The 24819-nt window shown below is 36.7% G+C and overlaps 3 protein-coding genes across 11 annotated transcripts in view; all 3 read right to left on the minus strand.

Annotated features, from left to right (window-relative positions):
- Positions 1-1225: 1225 nt before the first annotated feature.
- LOC127938990 (matrilin-3-like) lies at positions 1226-9377 on the minus strand. 5 transcript variants are annotated; one of them, XM_052535955.1, is made up of 7 exons: positions 9155-9377; positions 7512-8447; positions 6250-6825; positions 2577-2702; positions 1826-1924; positions 1488-1557; positions 1226-1403 (listed from the first exon to the last, which is right to left on the minus strand). In XM_052535955.1, exons 1-6 carry the CDS (start codon positions 9309-9311, stop codon positions 1502-1504), a joined length of 1950 nt encoding a protein of 649 aa, XP_052391915.1. In that variant the 5' UTR covers positions 9312-9377; the 3' UTR covers positions 1226-1403; positions 1488-1501. The 5 variants fall into 5 exon arrangements, with proteins under 5 accessions (XP_052391915.1, XP_052391914.1, XP_052391917.1 ...); XM_052535954.1 differs by lacking the exon at positions 2577-2702 and adding an exon at positions 5278-5403; XM_052535957.1 differs by lacking the exons at positions 2577-2702; positions 7512-8447 and adding an exon at positions 5278-5403.
- A 198-nt stretch (positions 9378-9575) lies between these two features.
- On the minus strand, positions 9576-15742 carry LOC127938994 (lysosomal-associated transmembrane protein 4A-like). The gene is made up of 7 exons (XM_052535962.1): positions 15502-15742; positions 13325-13445; positions 13099-13175; positions 12090-12212; positions 11883-11978; positions 11685-11783; positions 9576-10667 (listed from the first exon to the last, which is right to left on the minus strand). The coding sequence occupies exons 1-7, from the start codon at positions 15625-15627 to the stop codon at positions 10593-10595; spliced, it is 717 nt and encodes a 238-aa protein (XP_052391922.1). The 5' UTR covers positions 15628-15742; the 3' UTR covers positions 9576-10592.
- Positions 15743-18051: 2309 nt separating this feature from the next.
- The window catches only part of LOC127938988 (MAP/microtubule affinity-regulating kinase 3), a 55408-nt gene continuing 48640 nt past the window's right edge, over positions 18052-24819 (minus strand). For 2 of the 5 annotated variants that reach the window (XM_052535948.1, XM_052535953.1), the window contains 4 exons: positions 24506-24775; positions 23882-23908; positions 20852-20896; positions 18052-19537 (listed from right to left, as the gene is read on the minus strand). In XM_052535948.1, the coding sequence (XP_052391908.1) occupies positions 19192-19537; positions 20852-20896; positions 23882-23908; positions 24506-24775 (688 nt within the window). In that variant the 3' untranslated portion in view covers positions 18052-19191. The remainder of the gene's footprint in view (positions 19538-20851; positions 20897-23881; positions 23909-24505; positions 24776-24819) is intronic. The other 3 variants (XM_052535949.1, XM_052535951.1, XM_052535952.1) reach the window with 3 other exon arrangements.

Here is a 24819-nt window from a genome sequence, read left to right on the forward strand (position 1 = left end):
GGTAGGCTAATGTACTGTAGCATATGCACTGATTACCATATCAAAATAACATACAGAAAATTCAAGTATCCTAAACTGAACTCACAAAAACAAACTTTGCACAGAAATTGACCTCTGGGTTTGTCGATAAGCACTGCCTTTCAGCATAACATTTTTTTTTAAGATGGACATGCATAACCTTTTTAACTGTGGTGATTGGCTGGGGAATTTCTCATCTCCATGCTTACCTGTGAAGTTAGGATGTGAAAATATTTACCAGACCTGTTTTTTTTTTGCCCAGTCTATGACGGAATTGATGGTGGAAGAGACACGTGGAAGATATACATGTAACACAGAAGGAATGCTTTGAAGATAATCATTTATGTCCACCACAGTGTGCCAGTCAAGGACAAGACAGCAGACATATTTTATACTTCAAAAGAATTGTGAAAGTCTCACATTTCAATCGTAGAAACTCGGCTAGGTTTTCAAGAGGTGAATGGTTTGAAATGTACCAGTGGTGCCTGGTGCACCTTCACCCAGATTTCAGTGAACTTCAAGACCTCATATTCTGGCAGATGCATTTTTCAAATGATCTGAATGGTCTTTGCATACCCTTATGACTCAAATATGGATGTTTGCTGTGAGAATTAACATGTTACAATGAAATCTAATGTGAGCAAAGCCTTGAACAGTCCTGATCTCTCCAAGAAAATGGTGGAGATATTGGTTTAGGCACATCTCACAGTGGCTGCAGACAGACGAGTTCTTCACATCTTACTGTTAAACCTATAGTCTGTCTAGCTGAACGACGTGAAGATGAGTCCTACAGGGACGGCTGTGCCATTTCAATACACCGTGAGCTCATGAAATCAAAACTGGACATATTATCAACTGGACAGACACTTTGAGACTGTTGATTAAAAGTATTTCAAGTTTTAATATAATGAATATTACTGCTTGATTATAAATATTATAGACTATAATGTCTATATCAAATTTTAACTACATGAGAGTCTAAATAAGATTAAACAATAATATGAACATTCTTTCTTTGATATGAACATAAGCAATAAAATACAACTTTGATAATGACCCATAGTAAAATTAGTTACAATATATTGTAGTCTATTTAAATGAAAAGAAAACTTTCAACCATTTCTGGGGAGCAAAAGAACATCATTATAGATACATTCCAGCCCTTAAACTCTTATCAATATTAATTCATATTTGAATATTATTCATATTCTTTTTTTTTTTTTGGATCTGTAAACATTTGTGAACGTGGTTTAAGAAACATAATCTGCGATCCATTTTTGAAGCCATAAAGAGGTTCATGCGATCAGTGTGGCCTTTAATGAAGCTTCAGAGGTGAAGCAGAAGCCGTCTTGTCGTCTAGTGCTCCATATCCACTCCAGCAATCACTGTAAGTACAAAGAAACAGAACAGATGATGTCAATTTTTAAATGTTTAATCATTAGAAATCAAGTCACAGATTCAATGCTTACCAAGAACTGCTCCGTTACATGCGTCCCAGCATGTTTTCCATTTGCTCAACCTTTCTTATGACAGCAGCAAGTATAATGACTGTTAAGGTTGAAGGGTTTGAATTACACCGTTTCAGAAAGAAATCATAAAGTCATAAAACGTTTTATAAAGAATGTGAAATGTGTGAATTGTTCTTTTCTGTTTAAAGAGAGATGACTTGCATTACATTCATCATGGGAAATGTTGCTCCACTTAATTCCCCAATGTACTTTGAGCATTATTGAAGAACGTTATTGTGACGTTACTTCAAACTAAATCAGGAAAAACCAAAGTTTGATTCAGGACTTAGGAAGGATATGTTTGCCGTTGAGGTCCTGTAGGGAGGTTTGTGTCTGCCTCTGGAAAGCCAGTCGGGCCTCACACATGCAGGGGTCCTGAACGATCTCCACCTTCACCTCTTCACATCACAAACAACAAACATCACAGGAATACCTCGCAAAATTAGGGGTAATTATAGATCAAATGATCTACCCCACAAGCACAAAGTGAAAGTTTCTTAGTAAATATGTAACACTTTGCAACAAAGTTCATGCAATGTTGTACTTTTCTGAATTCCTCACAACATTGTGAGAGTGTTACATAATATGAGATACAAATATAAGTTTGTATCGATGTTGAATCAGTGTTCAACTGACTAAACATGTCAAAAATTACAAGACACTGACAGATGAAGCTTTCCCTACTGAATCCAATTTATTTTAATGAATGATTTCTGAAACATGACTGAAATAATTCAGCGTTGCCATCACAGGAATAAATAGAAAACATGCCTTTCAGATTATAATAATATTTCACTTCCATCAATCATGAGGAAAATCATTCAAACGTCATATACTTTTTGGTTCTTGAAAGTTATATATTGTATCACCATATAATGTACTAATATTAATGTTTCAATAGTGCTTGTTTGATTTTTTTCCCCAATTTTGGATGGCTGTTGGATTCAATATTTCCAATATTGATGTCCATTGTCAATCTTTTTATTATTTGCGCCTACAACAAGTGAAGTGAACGGTAATAGAAGAAATAGTTCCTCTCTGAGCTCTTACGTTTTTTGGAACATGATTTCTTGTCTTCTTGTAACACAAAACCCCCATGGCACTGACAGTGATAGGAAGCATCATCATTGACGCAAATGTGTTCACATTCATGACCCAGCGCACAGTAGTCCAGACCTGCAATAAGTTCAAACTCTAGAGCCATGAAGCTAACAAAGCTCAGCAGCGTATCACAGAAAATACAACTAAATTATATTATACCTCTAAATATTCACTATTTCTCCTTAACAGAACATTAAACTCGGGACAAAGATTATTCAGCTAGCTACAGAAACCTATCATAAAATGGTATGATATCAATACCATTTATGACGGTCTAAAGCAGAAAACTCACTGGCACTGGCACTACCATCACCATCAGCGTCACTGGCTTTGAAACATGATTTCTTGTCCTGCATCAAGACAAAACCAGGAGGACACGTGCAGTAATATGAAGAACCGCTGGAGACGCATGTGTGTTGGCAGTCATGGCCCAACATACAGGCATCCACATCTGAAAAAAGTCATAGTGTCGACCAAAAGGTGGGGGATTTCAGAATACCCACTGGGAAATGTAAAAATTTCTCTTAAATAATATTAACAGAAATCTGATCACAGGTCTAATGATTTGATGGGATTTCATGTAATGTTTTTAGATCACAAAATGGTATGAATGAAGTCATAGTCATTTCTGATCGTAACTTACTAGCACTACCTTCACCATTTTGGTTGCCATCATTCTTTTTGTTTCGGTCCCCCTTGTGTACACTGTCACCATGTTCGTAAGCGCCAGCGCCTCTAATGGAGCATGTTCGCATGTCGTCGTTCAAGACAAAGCCTGAGCGACATTTGCAGTGATACGAGTTGCCACTGCTCACACAAATGTGTTGACAACTGTGTCCAATTTCACAGGCATCCATATCTAGAACAAGCCATAGGACATTTACAGTAACACTTGTGCAAGGAGATTTCCTTAAAAACAATTAAGTAAAACACCTGGGATTTTCTTTTGGCTTCTTAGGCTTTGGGGATACAATAAATGTTGTGTAAAAGTGGGAAATGTGATTATAGCCAAGCTTATCATCTCATTCGAGGCAAAAAAAAAAACTAACACTGATACTCACACTGACTTACCAATGAGATTTTTGGAAATAATTGGAAAAGTAAAAGCTTTGAACGCTTCACTGCAAATAATAATCTTGTTTCCAATGATTCCCTCCTACCTCCAAGCTTTCTAGTTAAAATATATATAAAAATGACTGAACAAGATAGATTTACTTTACATGCAAGACTGTATAAAATATTAAGACTTTTTACAAATTTTTTATAAAAATCTCCCAGTGCAGAATTACAAAATACACTTACATTTTATATTGAATCTATGTAAACAAATCTTAATATTTGTTGAAATCTAACTTTTTAAGTAAACTGGTCTTGTTTTAAGAATTTGTACGATAAACAAATTTTCCCGGCATTTTCAAGCCAACACATAACTAGCACACCTTTGTGCCATCAGATCCATTTGCCCCATATGAAAAACAATCTTCCTCTAAAAATGTAGATATGGTTTGTCATCTGTCTGAGATGTACAGCAACACGGACAATGTACTGTACGAAAGAGTAAAGAACAAAAAAGCCACAGTAATTCAACAGTGATTTTGAATGGGTTGAATCAGTGGTCAGAATTTCCTGCTAGTGAGCTAGACTGTAGAAGAAAAATAATTACATTGCACACATTTAGCTAAATTACAGCTTGTCCCAAACCCTAGTGAGCTGGCTCGAAACAAAATATCTGAAAACGCAAGGGCTGTTCCAAAACATCAGCTACAAGATTAAGGTGCCTTCTAAAATATAATTCTGGCCAAAATCTAGGGCAGCAGCGCATTCATAAATAGAGCTAATAAAATAGACATCTTTAACAAATATATATTATATTATATATATATATTATTCTCATAAAGTTGAGCATGCTAACATTGGACTATTTTGTGTTAAGTCTCCTGTATGCTTTATGGGAAGAGCACTTTCTATGTGAAAGTGTCCCAAATCCATCACTTGCATCACTGTTAGAATGCTGCCTATGTAGGCAGCAGACAGCATGGCAGCTCACTAGGTTTTGGAACAAAGTTTACATGTTCATGTAAGCTGTAACTTAGCACATACAATCAAATTAATGATATCTCGTGATATCATGTAATACAATCAGAATTACTGCTAGCTAAACGCAGAACCTGATTTTACCAAGTGAGACATGTTCCTGGGACAACATCTTTGTTGTCCCTGGAACAACATTGTGATTAACCAATCAGATTTGAAGAACCAGTTTATAGGTTTTGTGAAGTTTACGCTTAAAATCACTGTTTGGTGCTTGTACATCAGTGTCATTTATCTATAATTTCCTCTGATTTTAGGGATTACTCATGGTTAAGGTTAGGTTTAAGTGTAGGGATATGGTCAAGAATATATTTTTGGAGTAAAATGTTAATCCAGGGTCAACAAAATATGTTGACCTAGGAACACATCTAATTAAGCAAAATCAGGACGTGGCTAGCTAAACAGGTTAGTTAAATAGGATGGCAAGCGTTGTTGCAATGTAAGCATTCTCTATTATTAAGCTTAAGTTAGTTACTGTTAGAGAAAATCAAATTTGTTTGTACTAAGTATGTCTTCAAAATCTAAAGTAAAGCAGTAAGCATAATCTGCTGGCTCTTACGTTTTAGGGAACATGTTTTCTGGTCTTCGTTCAAAATATAGCCCTTCCGGCACTTGCAGTAAAAGGAGGAGCCACTGCTGACACATATGTGCTCACAGTCATGTCCCATTGCACAGGCGTCCAGACCTGGAACAAGCTTTCATTACTCAACTGGAGTGAGGAGGCCACTCTAGCAAGAGTAAGTTCATGGGCAAGCAACTGTCTGGATTTCTTAAAAAGTTTGCTTCAGTTTAAAAAAAAAAAAAAAAAGTCCCTTAAGGACACACTAGAAACTTAATGTGACTTCTTTTGGGTCTTATTTGATAAAATTACTCAAATGATATGCCCTTAGTTTGCATAGCATGTAGCATCATATCAGTGTTATGGTACTAGCTGGCAGCTGTGCTAAGCGTAACTAGCAAGCACTTTTCTAGCGCAGCAATTGTTTGAGAATTTTTTATGTCCAAAACATCAACTCTTGCCCTGAAAAAGACAAACAATTTTAATTATCCACAAACAGTCAAATATTCAAGGCTTTCAATTATCAGAGGTTTCTATGAAAAACATACTTGAAGTACACTAGTCTCACAACAATTGTGAAAAGACACTGACAATGTTAAATACCAACAGCATTCCATTCCAAGACCTTAATTCCACAAAAATAAGATGCAAAGCACAATTATTAGCAGATTCAAAGCATTCAAAAGAGCCAAACGTTAAAAGAATGCCTCTTTGAATGATCGGTGGACGTCATTTCTTAGCACTCACATACTGAAGAAAGATTTCCTTCAGAATGTGTAGCGATCCAATGATTCAAACTTCTGGAAAACAAGATTACCTTGAAAGATAGAATTTATGCATGTTGAATTATATTCATGTCTGACCCAACTGTTTTCCAGAGGATGAATCATCACCCACTTCCAAGAATTGAGATATATTTTGTAAACAGGAAAGACATAGAGCCCCATCCCCCATTTTTTGCATTAACCCTACCGCACAATGTCTCCCGGAACTTCGATGTGAGCTTCTCAATGACACCGTAGGTCTCCACGTAGAACACATGGTCCTCAAGTGGATTGCTGGCCATCAGCTTCAGAGACTGCATGTCAGCCCTGTCCACTCCGACTGCGTAAATCTCAATCCCTGAAGCTCGGGCTGCAGCCGACACCTCCTCGACTTGGTCTTGAGGACGTCCATCAGTGACAATGATGGCAACCTTTGAGATGTTCTTCGATTTAGGCCGTGCTCCTGACTTCTCAGTGAAGGCTTCCTCCATGGCTTTCTTGATGGCCATACCAGTCATGGTTCCTGCAGCCAAGGGTTCAATGCGGTTGATGGCTTGCTTTATGGAGTCCTTCGTGAGATGGTTTTTCAGCAGGAACTCAATTTTGACCGTGCTGGCATAGTTCACCACTGCAACACGTGTGGCATCTGGGCCAACGTCAAGAGTGTCCACCATGTCAGCCAGGAAGATCTTGACCTTCTCAAACTCACCTGGACGCACGCTACGTGAGCTGTCAATGATGAAAACCAGGTCCAGTGGACGGCTCCTACAATGTGGATCTGTGGCTGAGAGTTGAGCAGAGATTGTTAAGCACTTAGAAGCTGTTACTCTTTGTCAATATGATATAATGAAGACTGGAGTATTAGTTCATTAATGGATTAATAAAACAACAAGATTTAGAATGGTGTATGGTTGACCCAATGGAATGATAAATGTGAGTAAAGCATATTCTTTGCATGCAGGCCAACGGATTAGTCAGATTAGATTAGTCAGTTAACTAAGAAATGAGTTTGGTCACTTTTAAAATGACTTTTAAAACAAATCTCATCGGATCTCAGCAAAATGGCATACTTTGACACACTGGAGCAATATAATGGTTGTGGAATATGAAATATCAATTTCTGCTCTGCAAGGTACAAATGGAACAGGACACGACTAAGGATAATTGGGGCCTTAATGTCATTTTGCTTTGTCCACCTTTGAAACTAAAATCCTTACGATCCCTACTGCTTTTGTGTGACGTGTGTCCAGTCCTGCTCCTGGAAAGCCACTGTCCTGCAGAGTTTAGGTCTAATCCTGATTAAACACACCTGAACCAGCTAAGCAAAGTTTTCAGGATCAGTAAAAGCTTCAAGGCAGGTATGTTGGGGCTAAATTTTGCAGGACAATGTCCCTCCAGGAGCAGGATTGGATACCCCAGCATGAACAGATGGTGGGTTAAATGAAGCAGTACAGTATACATGAACTATACCTGTCCTCTCTGTGATGGCTACCCTGCTGTGGGTAATTATCCTGCCTGGTGCCTCTGGTAATGATTCTTGTGGCACAGTAGACATTGGTGGAAACTGTGGTGGGGTGGTCTGAATATGTGCCTCTTGGGAAAATGGCCCTGATCTGTGAGTGGACACTGGGAAAGGCTGGGGTGAAGTGCTTTGGGGATATGTTTCTGGGATCATTGTGGATCTTGGCAGGGATTCTAGGAAGGCACTTTGGTCATATGGCTCTAACACAGATTGGGGTGGGATTCCTTGAGGATACTGGCCTCTAGTATAGGTGAACTTTGGCAAGGTTTGGGATAAAGTGCTCTGGGAGTACATCTCTGGTGTAAGGGTGGATATTGGCAGGGATTGGGGTAAAGTCCCTTGTGCGTTTGGTTCTTGCGCCAATTTTGACAAGGATTGTGGCATAGGCTTTTGAGGCAGGGAGGGATTCAAAGATTGTGAGGCTGTCATTGATGGCTTCAATTGGTGAAAACTTGTCTCAGGAGCAACTGTTGAAATGGTGGGCTGGTTATTTGTTGATTGCTCCAGAGGAACCACAGATTTTTCTGGACCTAAATACAGTTCTTGTGGAACAAGAAGTGGTAGATTTGACACCATGCTTGACACGCCTGTACTTTCCCCTGATTCTCCTGTAAGTACAACTATTTGTTCTGGATCTTGAACTTTTCGGCAAACTATTGGTGCCCATTCACCTCTCAGGTGCATGCGTTCCTCAGGTGGAGAAGGGTCATTATTATTTGTATTATGCACCTTTGTGTTTGGTGTGTCTTTGAGCAAGTCATATATTTTGGGTTGAGAAGGAGCTGTGGGTCCTGGAAAAGCTACTGGGATAAGATGGGGCAAAATCTTCCTCCTCTGTTTGTTAGGGTGACCAGGTCCATCTAACCAGTATTTACTCCTGTATACTATGGACCGTCAGAAGGTTGAAGAGGAACAGGAAATGAGCCGAACAGAAAGTCAGACAAACTAATACAACTGGCATTGTTTGCAATACATGCCTTAATTCTTCTTTATTGTAACATTTTACAATACATCCCACTCAGATATTACACAAATTGTTTTGAAGGACTTATGCACTTAAAGGGATAGTTCACACAAAAATAGCTTGCTCTTTATATTTACTTACCCTTATGTTATTCCAAACCTGTATGTATTTGTATCTTCTGCAGAACACAAAATAAGATTTTTGAAGAGCATTGGGATCCATCGCATTGGAACCCACTGACTTCAATTGTTTGTGCAAAAGAGGCTTTTTAAAAATATGTATCTTGTGATACATATGAAAATCATACAGGTTGAGCAAATCAAGATAATTTGTATTTTTGGGTAAACTACCTCTACTCCACGTGCTTGAATGTGGATGTATTTTATTTCACATTTGATATTATAAATGCACTAGACATATTTCTAACTTTGTGCATTTCACTAGAAATTGAATTACATTCATATTCTTGTTACAGCATGCACAAATCCAACAAATAATTTTTGTAGTGCATCAAAGAAAATAATGAAACCATAAATGTTCCATTGCGGTGATGCAGCTCAAGATACAATGCAAACATTGAACTGAGAACATAATAACTAAGAAAATGTTTCAAGATCAGAAACTTACCTGCTGGGCTCAGTGTCCGTTGTGGAAACGCATTATTTCTTCTTTGTGCGTAAGTCTGTGCTAAAATGTGGGATGGATTGTAAAGGTCATAGGATTCACAGAGATCAGCCAGCAGAAAAGAGAGGCAATATACCAAACTCCCAATGAAGGACTTCATTGTTTCTCTGCTTTTCTCAAGTATTCAAGTTTGTGAGCGGTCCTCTTGACTAAACTGACACCAGTACGACTGTGACAGCATCCTAAACTGCACATTTGAAGGGCTGTGAAGAAACATGTCAGATTTTTGTCCAATCCAAATACAGGAGGAGGAGTCCCACCTCATATTACAAGGAATCTGAATTTTTTGAGTTACAGAAAATGCACATTGATTAATACTAACGACACAATGTACATTGTGGGGAAAAAAAGTCTGACAGCAGACTTCTGTTTTGAAATATTTATTAAAGTAATTAGATTACAGAACATGTACAAGAAAAGAAACAGACCACAAACTATTAACATGCATCCATTGATTTATACAGCACTAGCAGTTTCCTTTTTTAACTCTATATCATTGTCGTTCATGTGAGGATTCTTCTTGCGTGTTACCCAGCAGGTAACATAACAACAGATCACTGTGATGGCTGCTAACAAGATGGTGCACAATGGTTCAATGGATGGAGAACACGAACACACACTCATTATATAAACAAAATAAAAAGCGCTTTGAGTTCTTTCACTTTTTTAAGGATGAAAGTCTTACGTCCACTAATAAAGTACACAATGGAAAAAAAATATAATTTTGAACGATCCCACTGGATTATCTAAACAGATTTTTAATACAACAAAACAGATTTATTAGCCAAGGTGATTCTAAATGCAAGTGCCCTGTCATGGCTAAGTTGATTTTCACAATAGTTCTTCTACTATGACAATCAGGAAAAAACACAGCACTGAAAAGCATGGAAAAATAAAGATCTCAAGGTGGCAAGTAAAGTGAAAGCTTTCATTGGTAAAAATGTCAAACGGCAGATTACCTGCCCCATCTCAAGATTCATTTCATTAGTGATTGACTATGAACTATATAATTCAGTCATAAGCACAATTTATTGCAGAGCCCGAGTCATGATGTTCACAAAAGAGAATAGCATATCATATCTCAGATACAACATTAAGTAATTAAAATAAATCTTGCCTTAACCGATCTATTAGCCAACACTGTACCGCTTCAACCATTTTTCGCATAGTTTTACAAAAATAGATCTGCAGTGATGAGCTGTTACGAGAGTCATGCGAAAGAAATAGTCACGGATAAGTCTATGCAAATATGTAAGCTGCTGATGTGATGAGTGGACGCTGGGAGTCTAAACGCCCTCCATGGGTTGAAATGGAAGGCAGGATCGAAAGGCAGAGATGGGTGTCTGCACTGGCTTTTACTGAAGAAAGCAGTCAGGGGAATTCAAGCTGGCATGTAAGGAGGAGGAGGCTCCTTCGCTGGCATTGTCATGGCCATTTCATAGGTGGGAAGGATGTACTATGATAAAGAAAAGATCCCATTAAAATTAAACCAATCTGAAGCTACACAACACACTTTCCAGTGGTAACAAACAAAATCAATACAGCTGGTGTTCTCCTGAGGAGTGTCAGAAAAAAAACATTTGCTCAAAAACCTCTTTTGGAGGCAAAGAGTGCCCTCTGCTGTAGCAGAGTGAATGGTGTATCTGAAGGGGCTACTTTTTTACTTACCAGAGAGGTTAAGATGCTATCCTTCTCAAAACAAAATGACCACCAAAAAAATTAAATAATTGTATTTGTTCCTATCATCCACTAAAACAATCAGTGTTGTTACTGTTAACTAAAACTATATATATATATATATATATATATATATATATATATATATATATATATATATATATATATATAAAAAATAAAAAAAAATCAGTAATTTAAATACAGCTAAAATAAAAAGCAAAAGGCAAAATTAGAAAAGCTCACTTGGCAACTAACTAAAATAAATTTTAAGTACTAAAATGACTAAAATTTAAAATGAGTAAATATAGCTACATACAAAAAAAAAAAAAACTAATATAAATAAAATTGCTAAAACATACTAAAATGAATATGTATGAAAATGTTTATTCAAAATATTAAAATAATGCTATATTATAACACAGTATATAAATAATACTAACACTAAAACAACATTTGTACAGATAACACGTCTGTGCTCAAAGACAAACACTTTGTTTAACTTTACTCAAAAAGACCAACAACATATTTTAAAGAAATGAGGGAAACAGGGAGCAACAACTACGTCAATAATACATTTTTTATTTATACAGTCTGACTGTATAAAAGTATAAACCTTGTTATTGATTTAGTGCTTGGATTGGTACAGTGTTGTTGATTGTCATGTATAATACCTAATTACTTTCTCTAATGATACATATTATTTTTAGATTTAATCTAATTACAAAATTGTAATCTAATATCATCTTCTCAGGTGTAACCTACAATCAGGCTGGGAAGCCTGTTAAAATGGATTTACCTGAGGTGGGGTATCAAAAGCAGGATAGACAGCAATCTCTGGAGTGTTCCTGTTGTTTATGTACTTATAGCAGTTCCAAACGCAGTTGATCAAGTAGGCCTGAAAAAAAACCCCACAGTCAAAAAACAATCGGTGTCTTAAAATAAGACATATAACCGGTTCAGTGTCTGAAAAATCAGGTGAGGTTTATATATCTACCTTAAGGACAATGAGAACGGCAAAGAAGATGAGCACAAACAGCAGGAGACAGCTGGAGTCCATAGAGAGCAGGCTGTCTTTGTATGGGAAGTCCGGCTAGGAGAGAAGAGATATTTTTTATTTTCATTTAAGAATTCTTCCATTAACCTCTAGTGTCAGAGGCTCAAGAGACAAGCGGTCAGCACTGGCAGCAGACGGCAGACTGACCAGCTGGTCCAGGTAGTCCTTGATTCTGGGCAGGTACGTGAGGGAGCTGATGGCCACCAGGCAGCTCAGAGCAAAGTCAAACAGCTGGTAACAAAAGAACGGGATGAGCCAGCCATCACGATTCTACGCGAGAGGGAAAAAGAACAGCCATGTCATGAGGTGGCCTTTCGTTTTTAGACTGTTTCTCACCATTTTAATGCTGATGCAAACCTGTAAAACTCCAGGGAACCATGAATCATCCAGTTATTAAGCTAAAACGAGAAGCTGTGGTGAATAACTAAGCTCAGAGAATACTCAACATGGAAAGGGAGCTATTAGCAAGGCCATGACTCTACTGGAATAGCATTTCACTGCCTTTGAGGCCTAAAACTTGTGGTCAGAGGATATTCAGGGTTGAAACACATTTAAGCTCAATGTCCACTCGAGGTAAAAAGCTCAGGTATGGCAAATATGCATTGTCAGCAGAAAGTACTATACAACAAAAGTTCACTGATCCAACCTGGTTTTTAAAGATGACTTCAAGCAAGACTGTGAAGTACAGATGAACACAGTGGTGAAACACATTATTCTAGAATACATGACCCCATCAAACGTTTGGGGAAAAATTGATGCATTTTATTGTATTGCCTATAAATGTCAAAGAATGTATACAGTGTTCAATGCTCATTATAAGCAATATGACAACCCTTTTAACCCTTTTTTTTGCAAACCATTTTTTATTTATTTTGTACTTTTTTGTCCACCATCTTGTGGACACTACCAGCCTACTAAAAGTTATTAACTAATATATTTCTTGTTATGTTATAGTATTGCCAAGATTTAAGATCTGGTGACAATATATCATAATAATGAAGAATCAACAAGGCTGGTCATTTCTGACACAGAAAAAAACATCAGGTAAATAATTTTCAGCACAGCAAAAGGCTTAAAAATGCCAAAATGTTATTTTTTTTTAATCTTATATAATGTAAAATGATTAGCAAAGGTGTAACAATTTATAGAAACTTACAGTAATAGCTCCATACACCATCATGGCACTAATGGTGAGCATAAGGAGAGAGATGGCAAAGCCCACACAAGCATTCTCTGTGAGGTAAAAGAGAAAGAGAAATTATAAATATAAATTAAATTATAAAATATATAAAAACTGCTAAAAAGTAGAACTACATTGCACTATATTAGTATTAAATATAGATTTACAGCATTCAATTATCAAAAACATCTAATGAACGTACCTGACATCCTGTCTGAGGCAAAGTAATGCTCAATAACTTCATACTGCAGGTCAACAGTAGGGACGTTCTCAGGGTGAGTTACTGCCACAGTCAACAGAATACCCATCAACAGGTTCACCACCTTCAGAGTGAGATTAGATTAGTAAAAGTACAGATGGGATAGTAGGACATAATATTTAACCAGCCTCATGAATAAAACCACATTTTCACAGTGTCATGTGACTTTCTGAACAGTTTGTTAGTGCAGTTCAAAAGGACTGAAAATAGGTCAAGGTCTTAAAACATTTGCTTGCCAATCTTTACTAAGAAATGGAATATATAATAATAATAATAATAATAATAAAATAATAATAAATAAATAATCTGCCTCATTTAAAACCAGTCAATCTTAAATGGAAACATGTGGTCTAGTTTTCTGGAAACACCAAGGTCCAGACTCTGGCATACAATTATTTACGATTACATTTCCCACTGACAGTTAAAGACAGATTCATTTGTTACTGCCAGTGTCATTTTATTCAAATGTATTCATAAACCTTGCCAGGCAACAGATTGTTTAAAATCTAGTTGACACCCTAATTACTACTATATACTGTTATTTAAATTAAAGCTACCCTCTAATATATACTAATAGCTATATATTTCTAGATAATTTACTTTATTCAAACGTATTTCGTGCAAATGACCAACAAAATGAATGTCAATCCCATGACAGTCAGTGTTGGGGAGTAGCTAGTTAAATGTAACAGAGTTATGTAAAATAAATTCAACTGTAATCTGCTGCAAAAATGTTTGATTAAATTAGTTACTTATGAAAATGTTAACAATTACAAAAAAGGGGTTGCATCTGAAAATATTCACACACTTTGTGAAGACACTTTATAGACTTCCATTGATTTTCTATCAGGTTAATGATATTTTCTATCAGCTAACTCAACCCCAACCCCTAAAAAACATCTTTAGACACACTGTGTGCGTGTGTGTATTGCTTTCCTGTGCGCTCTCTCTCTCTCCCTAAAAAACTTGTTACTTCTCTGCCATTACCCCTGGACTAAGATAAAGCGAGCATGTAGTTTTTAGTATGTGTTTCTCTATTTCCAAGCATTTATAAATGTCCTCACTATGTCCCTAGTATATAAAATGTACTCACTATTGAGTTGTCATGATCTTCCACTATTTAAGTGAGGACATTTGTTTCTCACAATCATAGTTAAACCAGTACACACACACACACACACAGATTTAATTGATTTCTTTCTCCAAATGCACTGACTGTTCTAAAATATGAGACAACAATGTTTAAAAGTTTAGGACACAGAACAGGTCACACGCTTACTCGATAACTTTATTTGATAGCTTTATTTTTTTTTAAGATCTTAAGATTTTTCTTCCCCCAAGGCATTGTTAGATACCAGAGTTTCCTGACATTAGCTAGGTGAAGATTTGATTTCAAAAACAGTATCATAGCTATTAAACTATATATTGTTATGTTTTCCAAGTAAAAAGAGGTAATTAAGTCTGATTTTGTGATGGTTGTGCTTTAAATTTTTTTTTTAAATAATAATTCAAGTGGATTTTTGAAGATTTTGAAAGTCTGACTGTAGTCAGAATTCCACTGTAAGGTTTAAATGTTTCATTCAAAACATTCATTAGAAATTTATAAAAGTAGTCAAAAAGTAATCAGTTACATAACTTTAAAATAACTGAAATAGTTACGCTACTTATTACATTTTAACTGCGGTAACTTGTAATCCTGTTACATTTCCAAAGTAACCTTGCCAACACTGATGACAGTTTAGTCAATTCAACCTGAGGCCTCAGCTAGCGGTTAGCCGTCTACAAATAAAAGATAAATAATAAACACCTACAAATAATTGCCAAATCAAGTTATTCTACTTCAATAAACAGACAAGGTTCTTACAATTTGTTTAATAAACGTATAACTGGTTTAATCACGTTTATGTGCCTTATTTGCTGATAGTTTCAATTCAAAACATTGAGTTAGCCTAGCAATCGTTAACATCGAGCTAACGCTACAGAGTCAGAAAAAAACATCCACACAGACGCACTTTAAAACATAAACACACCTCTAAACTACGCGAGGAAAATCTACTGATGTATTTCATTTGTGTTTGAAAATATAAAACTATGTTTAATGTATGTTTTGAGCCTCGTACCATGTACCATGTACCCAGGATGATGGTTCCAGTCCGCACGTGACAGCAGCCGCAGCAGCGCGCGCTGTACAGTCGGTCTCGAGATGGTTTGAAACGCATGTCGTTCTCGGTGCTTTGAAGAAACATCGAGGAAAAGAGACGAAATGAGTCTCCCGTGTCAAAAACAACAGCAGCGCTCGATCCTTCGAGCAAAACTCCTGATTAGAGTTGTGACGTTCGCGAACGAACCGATTCTTTTGAACGGCTCATAAACATGAACGATGGGAGCCGAGTCGCGACTGGAGAGGAGCCGTTCTTTCTATCGTTCTTTTTTCCTATGCGTGTTCATACAAATGAGCTCCGCCAGGAGACAGAACAGTTATAGGGGGAGGGGCGCACCCAGCGCAGGCCAACCCTTTATAGCGTGATGATATTAGTTATTAGTTGTGCATGCATTTACATTGCATTTTGTGTTCATTTAAAACTTATTTTAAAATCATTAAAAATGTTCTTTTGTGATACTGTACTTGTATAGAAATGTTTCACTAAAAGCTGTTTTCCACAGACATTCATTGCAGCCCACTTTGTTATTGTTCATTGACTTGAAGGGGCTGATGTCCTATTTGCAAAGTTTACAGTAGTAATAGTATGTAGTATGTAGACATTTCCATTTTATTTATTCTAATTTTATCTACTTAAAAAAAAAATTAGTTTTCTATCAAAATGTTCTTGTGTGATAACAATGTTCTTGTGTGGAAGTGTTTGTAGTAAAAGCTGTTTTGCACAGAAATTCATTGCAGCCGGCTTTGTTTTTTATGTTTATTTGTGAGTAGGTATTGTATGAATAACATAAGTCAACGTAGTTTTACACACACACACACACACACACACACACACACACACACACACACTTTGTACTAAAGGTAAATCAAAATAATGATGTCACTGTCTAAGCAGAGGGATTTGTGCAACCCTATGGAATATAGTCGACACATGAGAAATGAGGTAATAATCAATATTTCAGAATAATTCAAACTCAGATATTGGTGTGTGATATCTGAGCTTTAATTATTTGACTACAAATCTCACCTCATAATACCTCCCAGTGATTATTTCCAGGATAAACTGAGATGCTCCCAAGCTGGCTTCTTAAAACTGACTAAATATTTAAAAAGAGCCAAAAGAGCCATTCTTTTGAACGGCTCTTTGAAAGGAACGGATCGCGAAGATCCGGATCCCCTCAAAGAGCCATAAATCCCATCACTACTCCTGATGGACGAGAAACAACGGGGGCGTGGTCAAAGACAAATCATAGCGATGCCCGACTCAGAAATGAATCAATCATTTGAGTCGGATCTTTTTTGTTTAACGCTGTTTTTATACCGTCTATGGTTAGAACCAGTTCACAAGATTGAAGTGGTCAGGCCTGAATCAGACTGAGCAGGAATCATACTGAATGAATCGTTCGTGAGTCGAACTAAACGCTTTTTATGGATCAGGCTGAACCGAGTGATTCTCGATTGAGCATCGCTAACTAGCTGACTGAACCGAGAACCGTCATCCGAGGAAAAACCGAGGATTTGACCGATTGCATTACAAATATATGTTCATATAGATTTATTCATATTTAAATAAATATAGAAACGAAATGAATCATATGTATGTTTCAGTTAGAATATGTTATTTAAGCTAACTGTCGTTTAGAACCGATTCGCTCAAAGGAATCACTAACACATCACTACTGAATCATGCGAGGGAAACGGGGCGTGGCTAGACGGACCACGAGTGGAAATTAATGGTATTTTGTCAGAGTTTAATCATGCATGTCTGCGCATACATTTATTACTGCAGTGGTGGGTCCTTAAGGAGAAATCGCACAGGAGGGGGACGATGTGCATGAACTCACCCAGCTAAAGACAGACGAAGCTCAGTGCTGGATGCTTTTCTCGGAAAAGCTTTTATGAGAGCTGTTATATAATAGATAAAATGCTGTAAATTATGTAAGAAATCAGGTGATAGACCAGAGATAGACAGTGGCAGCTTGCAAAGATAAATATGTGTTACTGCTAACAGTACAATTTTAGGGTATAATGCAGTCTGATCTTCCAAAAGACCAATATATTATTATTATTATTATTATTATTATTATTATTAACTAGACAGTTTTATACACCTATTCCGTTGTCTACATTGTAAATATTAAAGTATGGATTTTTGCAAATTCTCTCAAAGGATGCTGACCAGTGGTTGAGGAAATTATAATCTTTGGTGCAGAAATAGACCTTAAACCGAGACCCAGATCCAGACCAAGACCTAAAGCTTGGAGACCAAGAATAATAAGATCACAACATCATGACATAACATCACAACATAAAGACAAGCCTTTGACAGTGCTGAGTATGAGGTTATATCTGGTACTGAAGATCTTCTAAAACTCCCAACTTTATTTTAAGTGTATCAGCTGTTAAAACAAATGCAATGTTCCACCTGTTAGTTCATAGACAATAAGCGTAAATATGTCTGCATTGTGTCTCGTCAAACCAGTCCTACAAAATCCACTCTGCAAATCACTGATTTTCAGTCGTTTTAATGGAGACACTGATTAACCTTATTCTGTGATGAGTTACATTAATTTCCATAGTTTCCGACTTACAGTCAGACTTAGAAAAGAAAAGTATATCAATGTGCTGTTGCTGCAAAACTAAGGTACATTATTTACATTCCAAAAAAAAAAAAAAGAAGAGAAACATCAAAATGAAATAATAATAATAATAACAGTGCTGATGGTTCTTAGGGATGGGAGTGAATACTGAAGCCTAGAAATTGCAAGTTAAAGTTCTGAAGTGAACTGTGTCCCAGAATGACCCTATGGTGCGCCCCGGGGGCCGGAGCCAAAGCAAAGACATTTCAAGAACATCTGAGGGCATTTCATGATCTCTTCAGACGTTTGAAAAACACTTTGTAAGAAATAAAAATACTTCAAATACTTCAACAGACCGGGAAGGAAAACGTTCCCGATCTCATTCTTAACATTCCATTGCAGTGGCCCGTATGAATCCGGGAGGTTTCCTGAAGTGCACTTGCTCCTGAGGCCGTGGGTCGCCTCCTTGGCACCAGAATCTTTCAGATCCCGTCATGTCTAGCACTAAAAATCAACAGGTGGAAATATCCTGAAGAGGGACGGGTTGATGGAAACTGAGGGGAATGGATGCACTGGAGATGAATGGTTCTATGTGAGGAAATGTGCAAATCGTTTTCCTAACTAAATCAATGCTGGCCATTTTGTTTTGGCATTCAAGGACTGGAACAATAAAGAAAAAAAAATAATGGAGTGATTAACCGTCCCTCTTCTGTCTGTCTGGTTAAAATACACATTTTCAGTGACAGGTGTTAATTTTTCCCAACAGGGCACCTGCTGCAGTAGTGCATTAACCAAAAAAGAAAGAAATGAAACCGTCATTGTTTTCCTACAGTTTGAAACCATCCCACAATAATAACGACAATAATAATATTAATAATGCTTCAAAATGCAGGAAATTATTGCCTAAGGCATGATTCTATACAATATTTTCAGTACATACTTTGTAAGTGTTTAAGGAAAACAATCTTTGTATCTGCTACTTGTTCAAAAAGAATGTACAGCTTGATTAATCTAGTTTTGTGCCTTAGTCCTTTTTGCTGCTTTTTTCACATTTGTAACTTTTTTCCCCTTTACAGCTTCAGTTCGTTGGCAATTTTCGAGGCAATGTTCTTGAAAGCGATGGATGTTCCTGATATCCGCTTAAAGCGCACGCCGTTTAGCGAGAGGCGGGGCAGTTTGCACACCTCCATCTCCCATTGGACCAAGCTCTCGGCGTGGCCGTCGCCGTGGACGCATAGAAGCAGGAAGCGCTCGCGCTGCTCGTAATCACAGTTGTTGGCGTCCAGGACTTTGCGGATCTCGCGCATCATCTCTGTGGGCTCCATGGAGGAGGTGGTCTTCATGCTCCATGTGAAGCGTAGCGAGCGGGGTTTGGCGTCTTTATGTTCCTCTTTCTGATCCCCAGACACATTACGACTGCAGGAGAGAAGAGAGAACCGTCAGAGAAATGTTTAGACCTGGAAGTGTGAACATGAGAACAATAATGACAGAAATGTTCACAAGTACGCAACATGAATACACAAACACTTGGCTAATGCATCGATCCCATTGCATTTTTCTAGGGTGCCACTATAGTTTTTATTTTTATTGTATTTCAGTATTTTAGATTCCAAATAGCTTTTATGTTGTTTGTCCATAAAATTAAATTGAACCTATTTGTGTGTAGTTGTTGTTTGTTTTCAATAAAGACAATATTTTAACTCCATAAGGCCGCATTAAATAGATCCAAACTGACAGACTTTACTTTTTGGAAAAGTAGCTTCATTTATTAAATCATCAACACATCCACTACCAAACAAAAATCTGGGCCAATGTTTTTTCCTTTTCTTTTTTTAACTGAATGAAATAACAGTTTTTATTTCGCAAGAACGCATTCAATTGTGCAAAAGCGAAAATAGAGACATTTATGATGTTAGAAAAAGATTAGAAAGATTTCCATTTCAAATAAATGCTGTTTTTCACTTTTTATTCATCAAAGAATTCTGGAAAAAAAATGTCTGCTGAAAATTCAGCTCTGCAACAGGAATGAATTATATTTTTCAAAACATAAACATCATTAAACTAGAGTTTGCATAGCTGGAAGTGTTTGCGTTCACATACTCGTTTGTTTCAGACCTTCGTAGTGAAGATGCTGGTGTGGGTAAATAATAAAAAAAAAAAAAGTTCTTACACAACTTTTCACTGTTTTCAGTGACAACACATGCACTGAAGCACCTGTGCGCATTCGACATGCAGTGAACACAAAAATCACCATGCAGAGACACAGAAACAGTGCAGTGAACCACTATGATGTTACACAGTGTTGTGGCTGGTTTTGGGAGTGATTTCAGTGTTATTATTTTAACAAACCCTTATACCTAAGGGTTGCTTTGACCTTTACTCTTGCCTTAACGTACAGCACTAAATAATCATGTTTCACTTTCTTCTTCTTGCCACAAGAGGGCAGAGCAATAGAGCTAGATGCCAATGCAAACAAAAGCTTATTTCTGTTGTGAAAGATCACAATAAATTAATATTCACAAAACAGATTATCAGAAGCTCACATAAACCTCAGTGGTTAAACTCAGTGCACTTGATCTTTGGGAAATTGTGTCAAATGCCAGTTTATGTACGTTTGTAGATTTATTCAAAACAGTGAGGTTAAGTCTGTGGAGTAATGTCAGGACTATAAATGTCCAAAAGCAGAGATGGTATAAAATCAGAACTGTATGACCAGATGTCCTGTCTCACCTTGAATCCTCATACCTCCCATTTCTATCGCATTCTGCCGGCACTCTTTAAAAAACCAGGATGAAAAAGAGAAAAATAGTTTAGTGGCAAGAAAATCGGAGACTCAGCTGATCAAGGAAAGAAAGATAAGACAACAATAGCTTTTCAGACATCCTAGAGCATCAAAGTTAGAGAGAACGCCAACAACAGATACAATTTCCTGTGTAAGAGGAGAGGAACATTGGACATGCACTTAAAAATTGACCTGTGTGGAGATATGAAATGGGAGAGGAGAAGACAGAGGGTATTACAGATACCCCCCCGTACCCCTATGATTCAACTTCCTGTTCTAAATAGATTCCATGCAGTGGACACAACTGAGCTCATTTTGTCTGGTAAGTAAGAAAAAACACGATTTAAAAGGAAGGGCTCTTATAATAAAAAAAAAATAATAATAATGTGGGGTAAGCTGTGCCACTTTTTACCCAAGCTGTCTGCTGGGAAGGGGAGAAATGACAAAGCTTTAAAATTAATATTGATAATAATAAATATTTGTTCTTTATTTTTGCCATATTATATCCGGATGTCTGCTATTAAATGATATAAGAAATAAAGCTGAAAGCTATTGTTGACACAACTTACCCCAAACCACATGACACACTTTTCCCTTTTGGGAAAGTTGCTTCAATGAATAATGGCAATTTACAGTACACTTAAGATTTTATATTGTTACAAAACATTTATTATTTCAATAAAAAATTTTTTTTTTAGCTTTCCATTCATCAAAGAATTTTGAAATAAGATGAGAATGAGTTCTGAAGCATCACATGAAATTAATAATACTTAAATTAATATTTCATAATATTACTTTTTTTATATATATATATAAATGCAGCCATGTGGAGCAAAAGTATATTTAAAACACAAAAACATACAAAAATCTGACTTTTTAATAATAGTGTATGATGTATATCTGGGGTAATTATATATCAAATAAATATATTTACGATATGAATAATTCTAGCATAAAAATTATTTATTTTCAGTTTAGACAGCAGTGTATGATGGGCTGTTTCTGAATGCATGTTAATGTGATAAGCAGTGCATAGTTCTCTAGAAGCCACTGATCGGAAATCTCCCTTTTTATGACATCAATGCTACACAATACAAAACACACTAAATAGAGAAATATTCATTTTTAAGACATTAATCATCCATTGTACAAAATAAAATATGTACTAGAAGAGTGGGAGAGGTCACGGGCAGAGAGCAGCGGTCAGAGGTCAGAGGTCAGAGGAGAGGATGCTGGCGGGTAAGTGCTCTTATGCTGCCTTTGACATGAACATCTCTCTAACTTCTGAAAGGAATATTACTGGTTAAAATCACTGCCAATACCGAGCACCCTTCTGTATCTAAACTGAGGAACGAGTGAGATTTATTTTCTTCTGTAATCAGATGCTGTCACTAGAGTTTCATTTGTTTATATCCCGGTATATCCCGGTATATTCTTTTAATATAATTAATATACCAGCTTCCCTTCAAGAGCAGAATCCAAACAAAATAAGCCAAGTTTTCTCATTTACATAGAACAAGAGCCTGCAATGTCTTTAAAAACTCTTGATAAGTATTATCTGACCAACTTCTGGATTACAGAAATCAGAAGTTCTCCATCCAAAAAAGTCATAACAGCACTGTTGGGAATGAAAACGCTGGGATTGCGAGACCACCTGGACGAACAGTATGACAGGGTAGGTCAAGAAGGAAGAGGTGGAATCAGAAAATCCTGGACAAATGCTACTTCTAGAGGTCTGGCGCATGATGGGTGAAACTGGGAAAGGGTGGTTGTCGCAAAAGGCAGTCTTGGTACCTTAACTCCAGAAATCTTGTAAAGAACCCCTCAATCACCACATCTGTCAGTTGCTAAATTAAGAGCCCAGTAGGGTGGCCTGAATTACACAACCAAGAGCAAGTCTGTTACCATATCGCAGGAAATGCATGTGCTAATGATGACCTATATAAACATCACAAAACCCATCAGGAACAAACCATATTTCACACCAAAAAAAGAAAAAGAAACAAATTTCTCAAATTTTTTATATTAATTTAATAATAACTTATTTTAGGACCATAATGGATTTTTGCACAACATTTTCATATAAATTAAACATTTAACTGCTAAATAATCATTACTGTAATACAGAAAAAGGTTCTCATTACTGTAAAGCAAAAAGAATTGAATTACTATTAAAAAGTTAGAAAATGATTTAATATTGTATAAATGGTCCAGTATTTATATCATGGTAGTATTTGTTGTACTGCATTAAATTTAGGTGGATTTAAAGAAAAATCGTTGTATTACTATATCACAATATTATAATTAAAAGGATAATAAATTAAAATTAAAATACATTTTAATATTTAAATAAATAAAATCAGAGAATCAACACAAATGAAGACAAATTTAAATATATATATATATATATATATATACATATATATATATATATATATATATATATATATATTACAAGACTCAATAAATATCAGATTTAAATAATGAAATAAAATAAAATAATTTCCAATTTCTTTTGAGTTTAGTTAAAATGTAACCCAGGTATGTTTTATTCAGTTTTTATTTTAAGTTAAGTTAAGGAGAATTCATTGATTTTATAGGGATATCATCGTAGTAATGTTCCCACTATTGAATGCTGGAGGATATTATCTAAATGTGCAAAACACACACAGCCTTCCTTGAAATAAGGCGTGAATGGAAGATGAGGCTCTAATGTATCAAACTGTAAGGAGACGAATGAATCTACTGTGCTCAGTTGTAACCTGTGAACAGGCATGCATGGGTGATTAGTAATGTCTGCCATGTGCTGCTCATCAGAAAACAGCAGAAGTCTCAGGCATGCTCAGTCGCACTCCGATTAAGAGACAGTGAGTCACAAAGGTGAGTGACAAACGATTAATCGAAAACATCTTCACACTAGTGTTAGAGTTTAACTTCATATCCCTAGTAAACTGCACACAGCCCACCGAGGGTCCTACCTTTTGGTAAACCTGAATGACATATTTCTAAAAAAAAAAAAAAACCGAAAACAGAGACAGTGATCATCTAGAGTAGATGTGTCGTCTCTTGAGGAACTTTAGGGGAGTCAGATGCCACTGCCACTGATCTGGGGTTGTCACAAATAGTTCTAATATGCCAAAACCATCCAGTGTTGGGAAGTCAAAGCTACTAACTGAACTACATTTTTCAGTAGTTTTATAGCAGCTGTTTACAAAATAAGAACTCTTTTGAATTAACAAACCACTTCTAAACGAAGCACTAATCAAACTGTTATGGTAGCCTGCTTCCACCACAGAATGAAAAAAAAAAAAGTTGGAATTGCGAGATATAAAAATGATATATTTCGCAATTCTATTTATATCTCACAATTTTGTCTTCTTTTCTCAGAAAACAAATTCCAAATTGTGAGAAAAATGAGAATAGTGAGATAAAACGTTTTTTTATTCTTCGGCAGAAACGTTTCCATAAACGGTTGCATTGTAATGCTCATAAGTTTCAAATTCCCAAACTCCAAATGAGAACATTTTCATTCTTATTCCACTGAAAACCGAGTTCCATAGGGAATAATGGCTTGTTATAGGTGGACTCAAGTGTTTGTTTACCTGCGCGTGAGCTTGGATGTGAGCTTTGTGAAGAGGTTTGTTGATCCGCGGCTCCGGGACTGTGAGAGCGGCGTGGCATCGTGAGATAAGGTTGGAGAGGCTGGGGGTCCGTTATAGGTGGCCGTGCGTCGCTCCCTCAGCTGGCCTCCGTGGAAAGTGCTGCGGCTTAGCGTGCCTCGTGGGAAACGCAGGCGGTCCGGGGGAGTCGCGCTACTAATGCTGTGGGTGGAGGCACCGGGGTTCCGCTGACTCGTCTGAGCCGCGCTCGTACTGAAGAGAGAAGAATCAGGGTCACAGTATGATGAAATAGGAAA

The sequence above is a fragment of the Carassius gibelio genome, chromosome A20 (genome assembly GCF_023724105.1).
Source record: "Carassius gibelio isolate Cgi1373 ecotype wild population from Czech Republic chromosome A20, carGib1.2-hapl.c, whole genome shotgun sequence".
NCBI classification, from domain to species: Eukaryota; Metazoa; Chordata; class Actinopteri; order Cypriniformes; family Cyprinidae; genus Carassius; species Carassius gibelio.

Coding starts and splice junctions, on each gene's coding strand:
- LOC127938990 (XM_052535955.1), bottom strand. CDS start 9,311: ATGAAGTCCTTCATTGGGAGTTTGGTATATTGCCTCTCTTTTCTGCTG. Junction 8,448..9,154: donor ACGGACACTGAGCCCAGCAG/GTAAGTTTCTGA, acceptor GACGGTCCATAG/TATACAGGAGTAAATACTGG. Junction 1,925..2,576: donor GAAATCATGTTCCAAAAAAC/GTAAGAGCTCAG, acceptor TGTGATGTGAAG/AGGTGAAGGTGGAGATCGTT.
- LOC127938994 (XM_052535962.1), bottom strand. CDS start 15,627: ATGTTTCTTCAAAGCACCGAGAACGACATGCGTTTCAAACCATCTCGA. Junction 13,176..13,324: donor TGCCTCAGACAGGATGTCAG/GTACGTTCATTA, acceptor TTTACCTCACAG/AGAATGCTTGTGTGGGCTTT. Junction 11,979..12,089: donor AGGACTACCTGGACCAGCTG/GTCAGTCTGCCG, acceptor CTTCTCTCCTAG/CCGGACTTCCCATACAAAGA.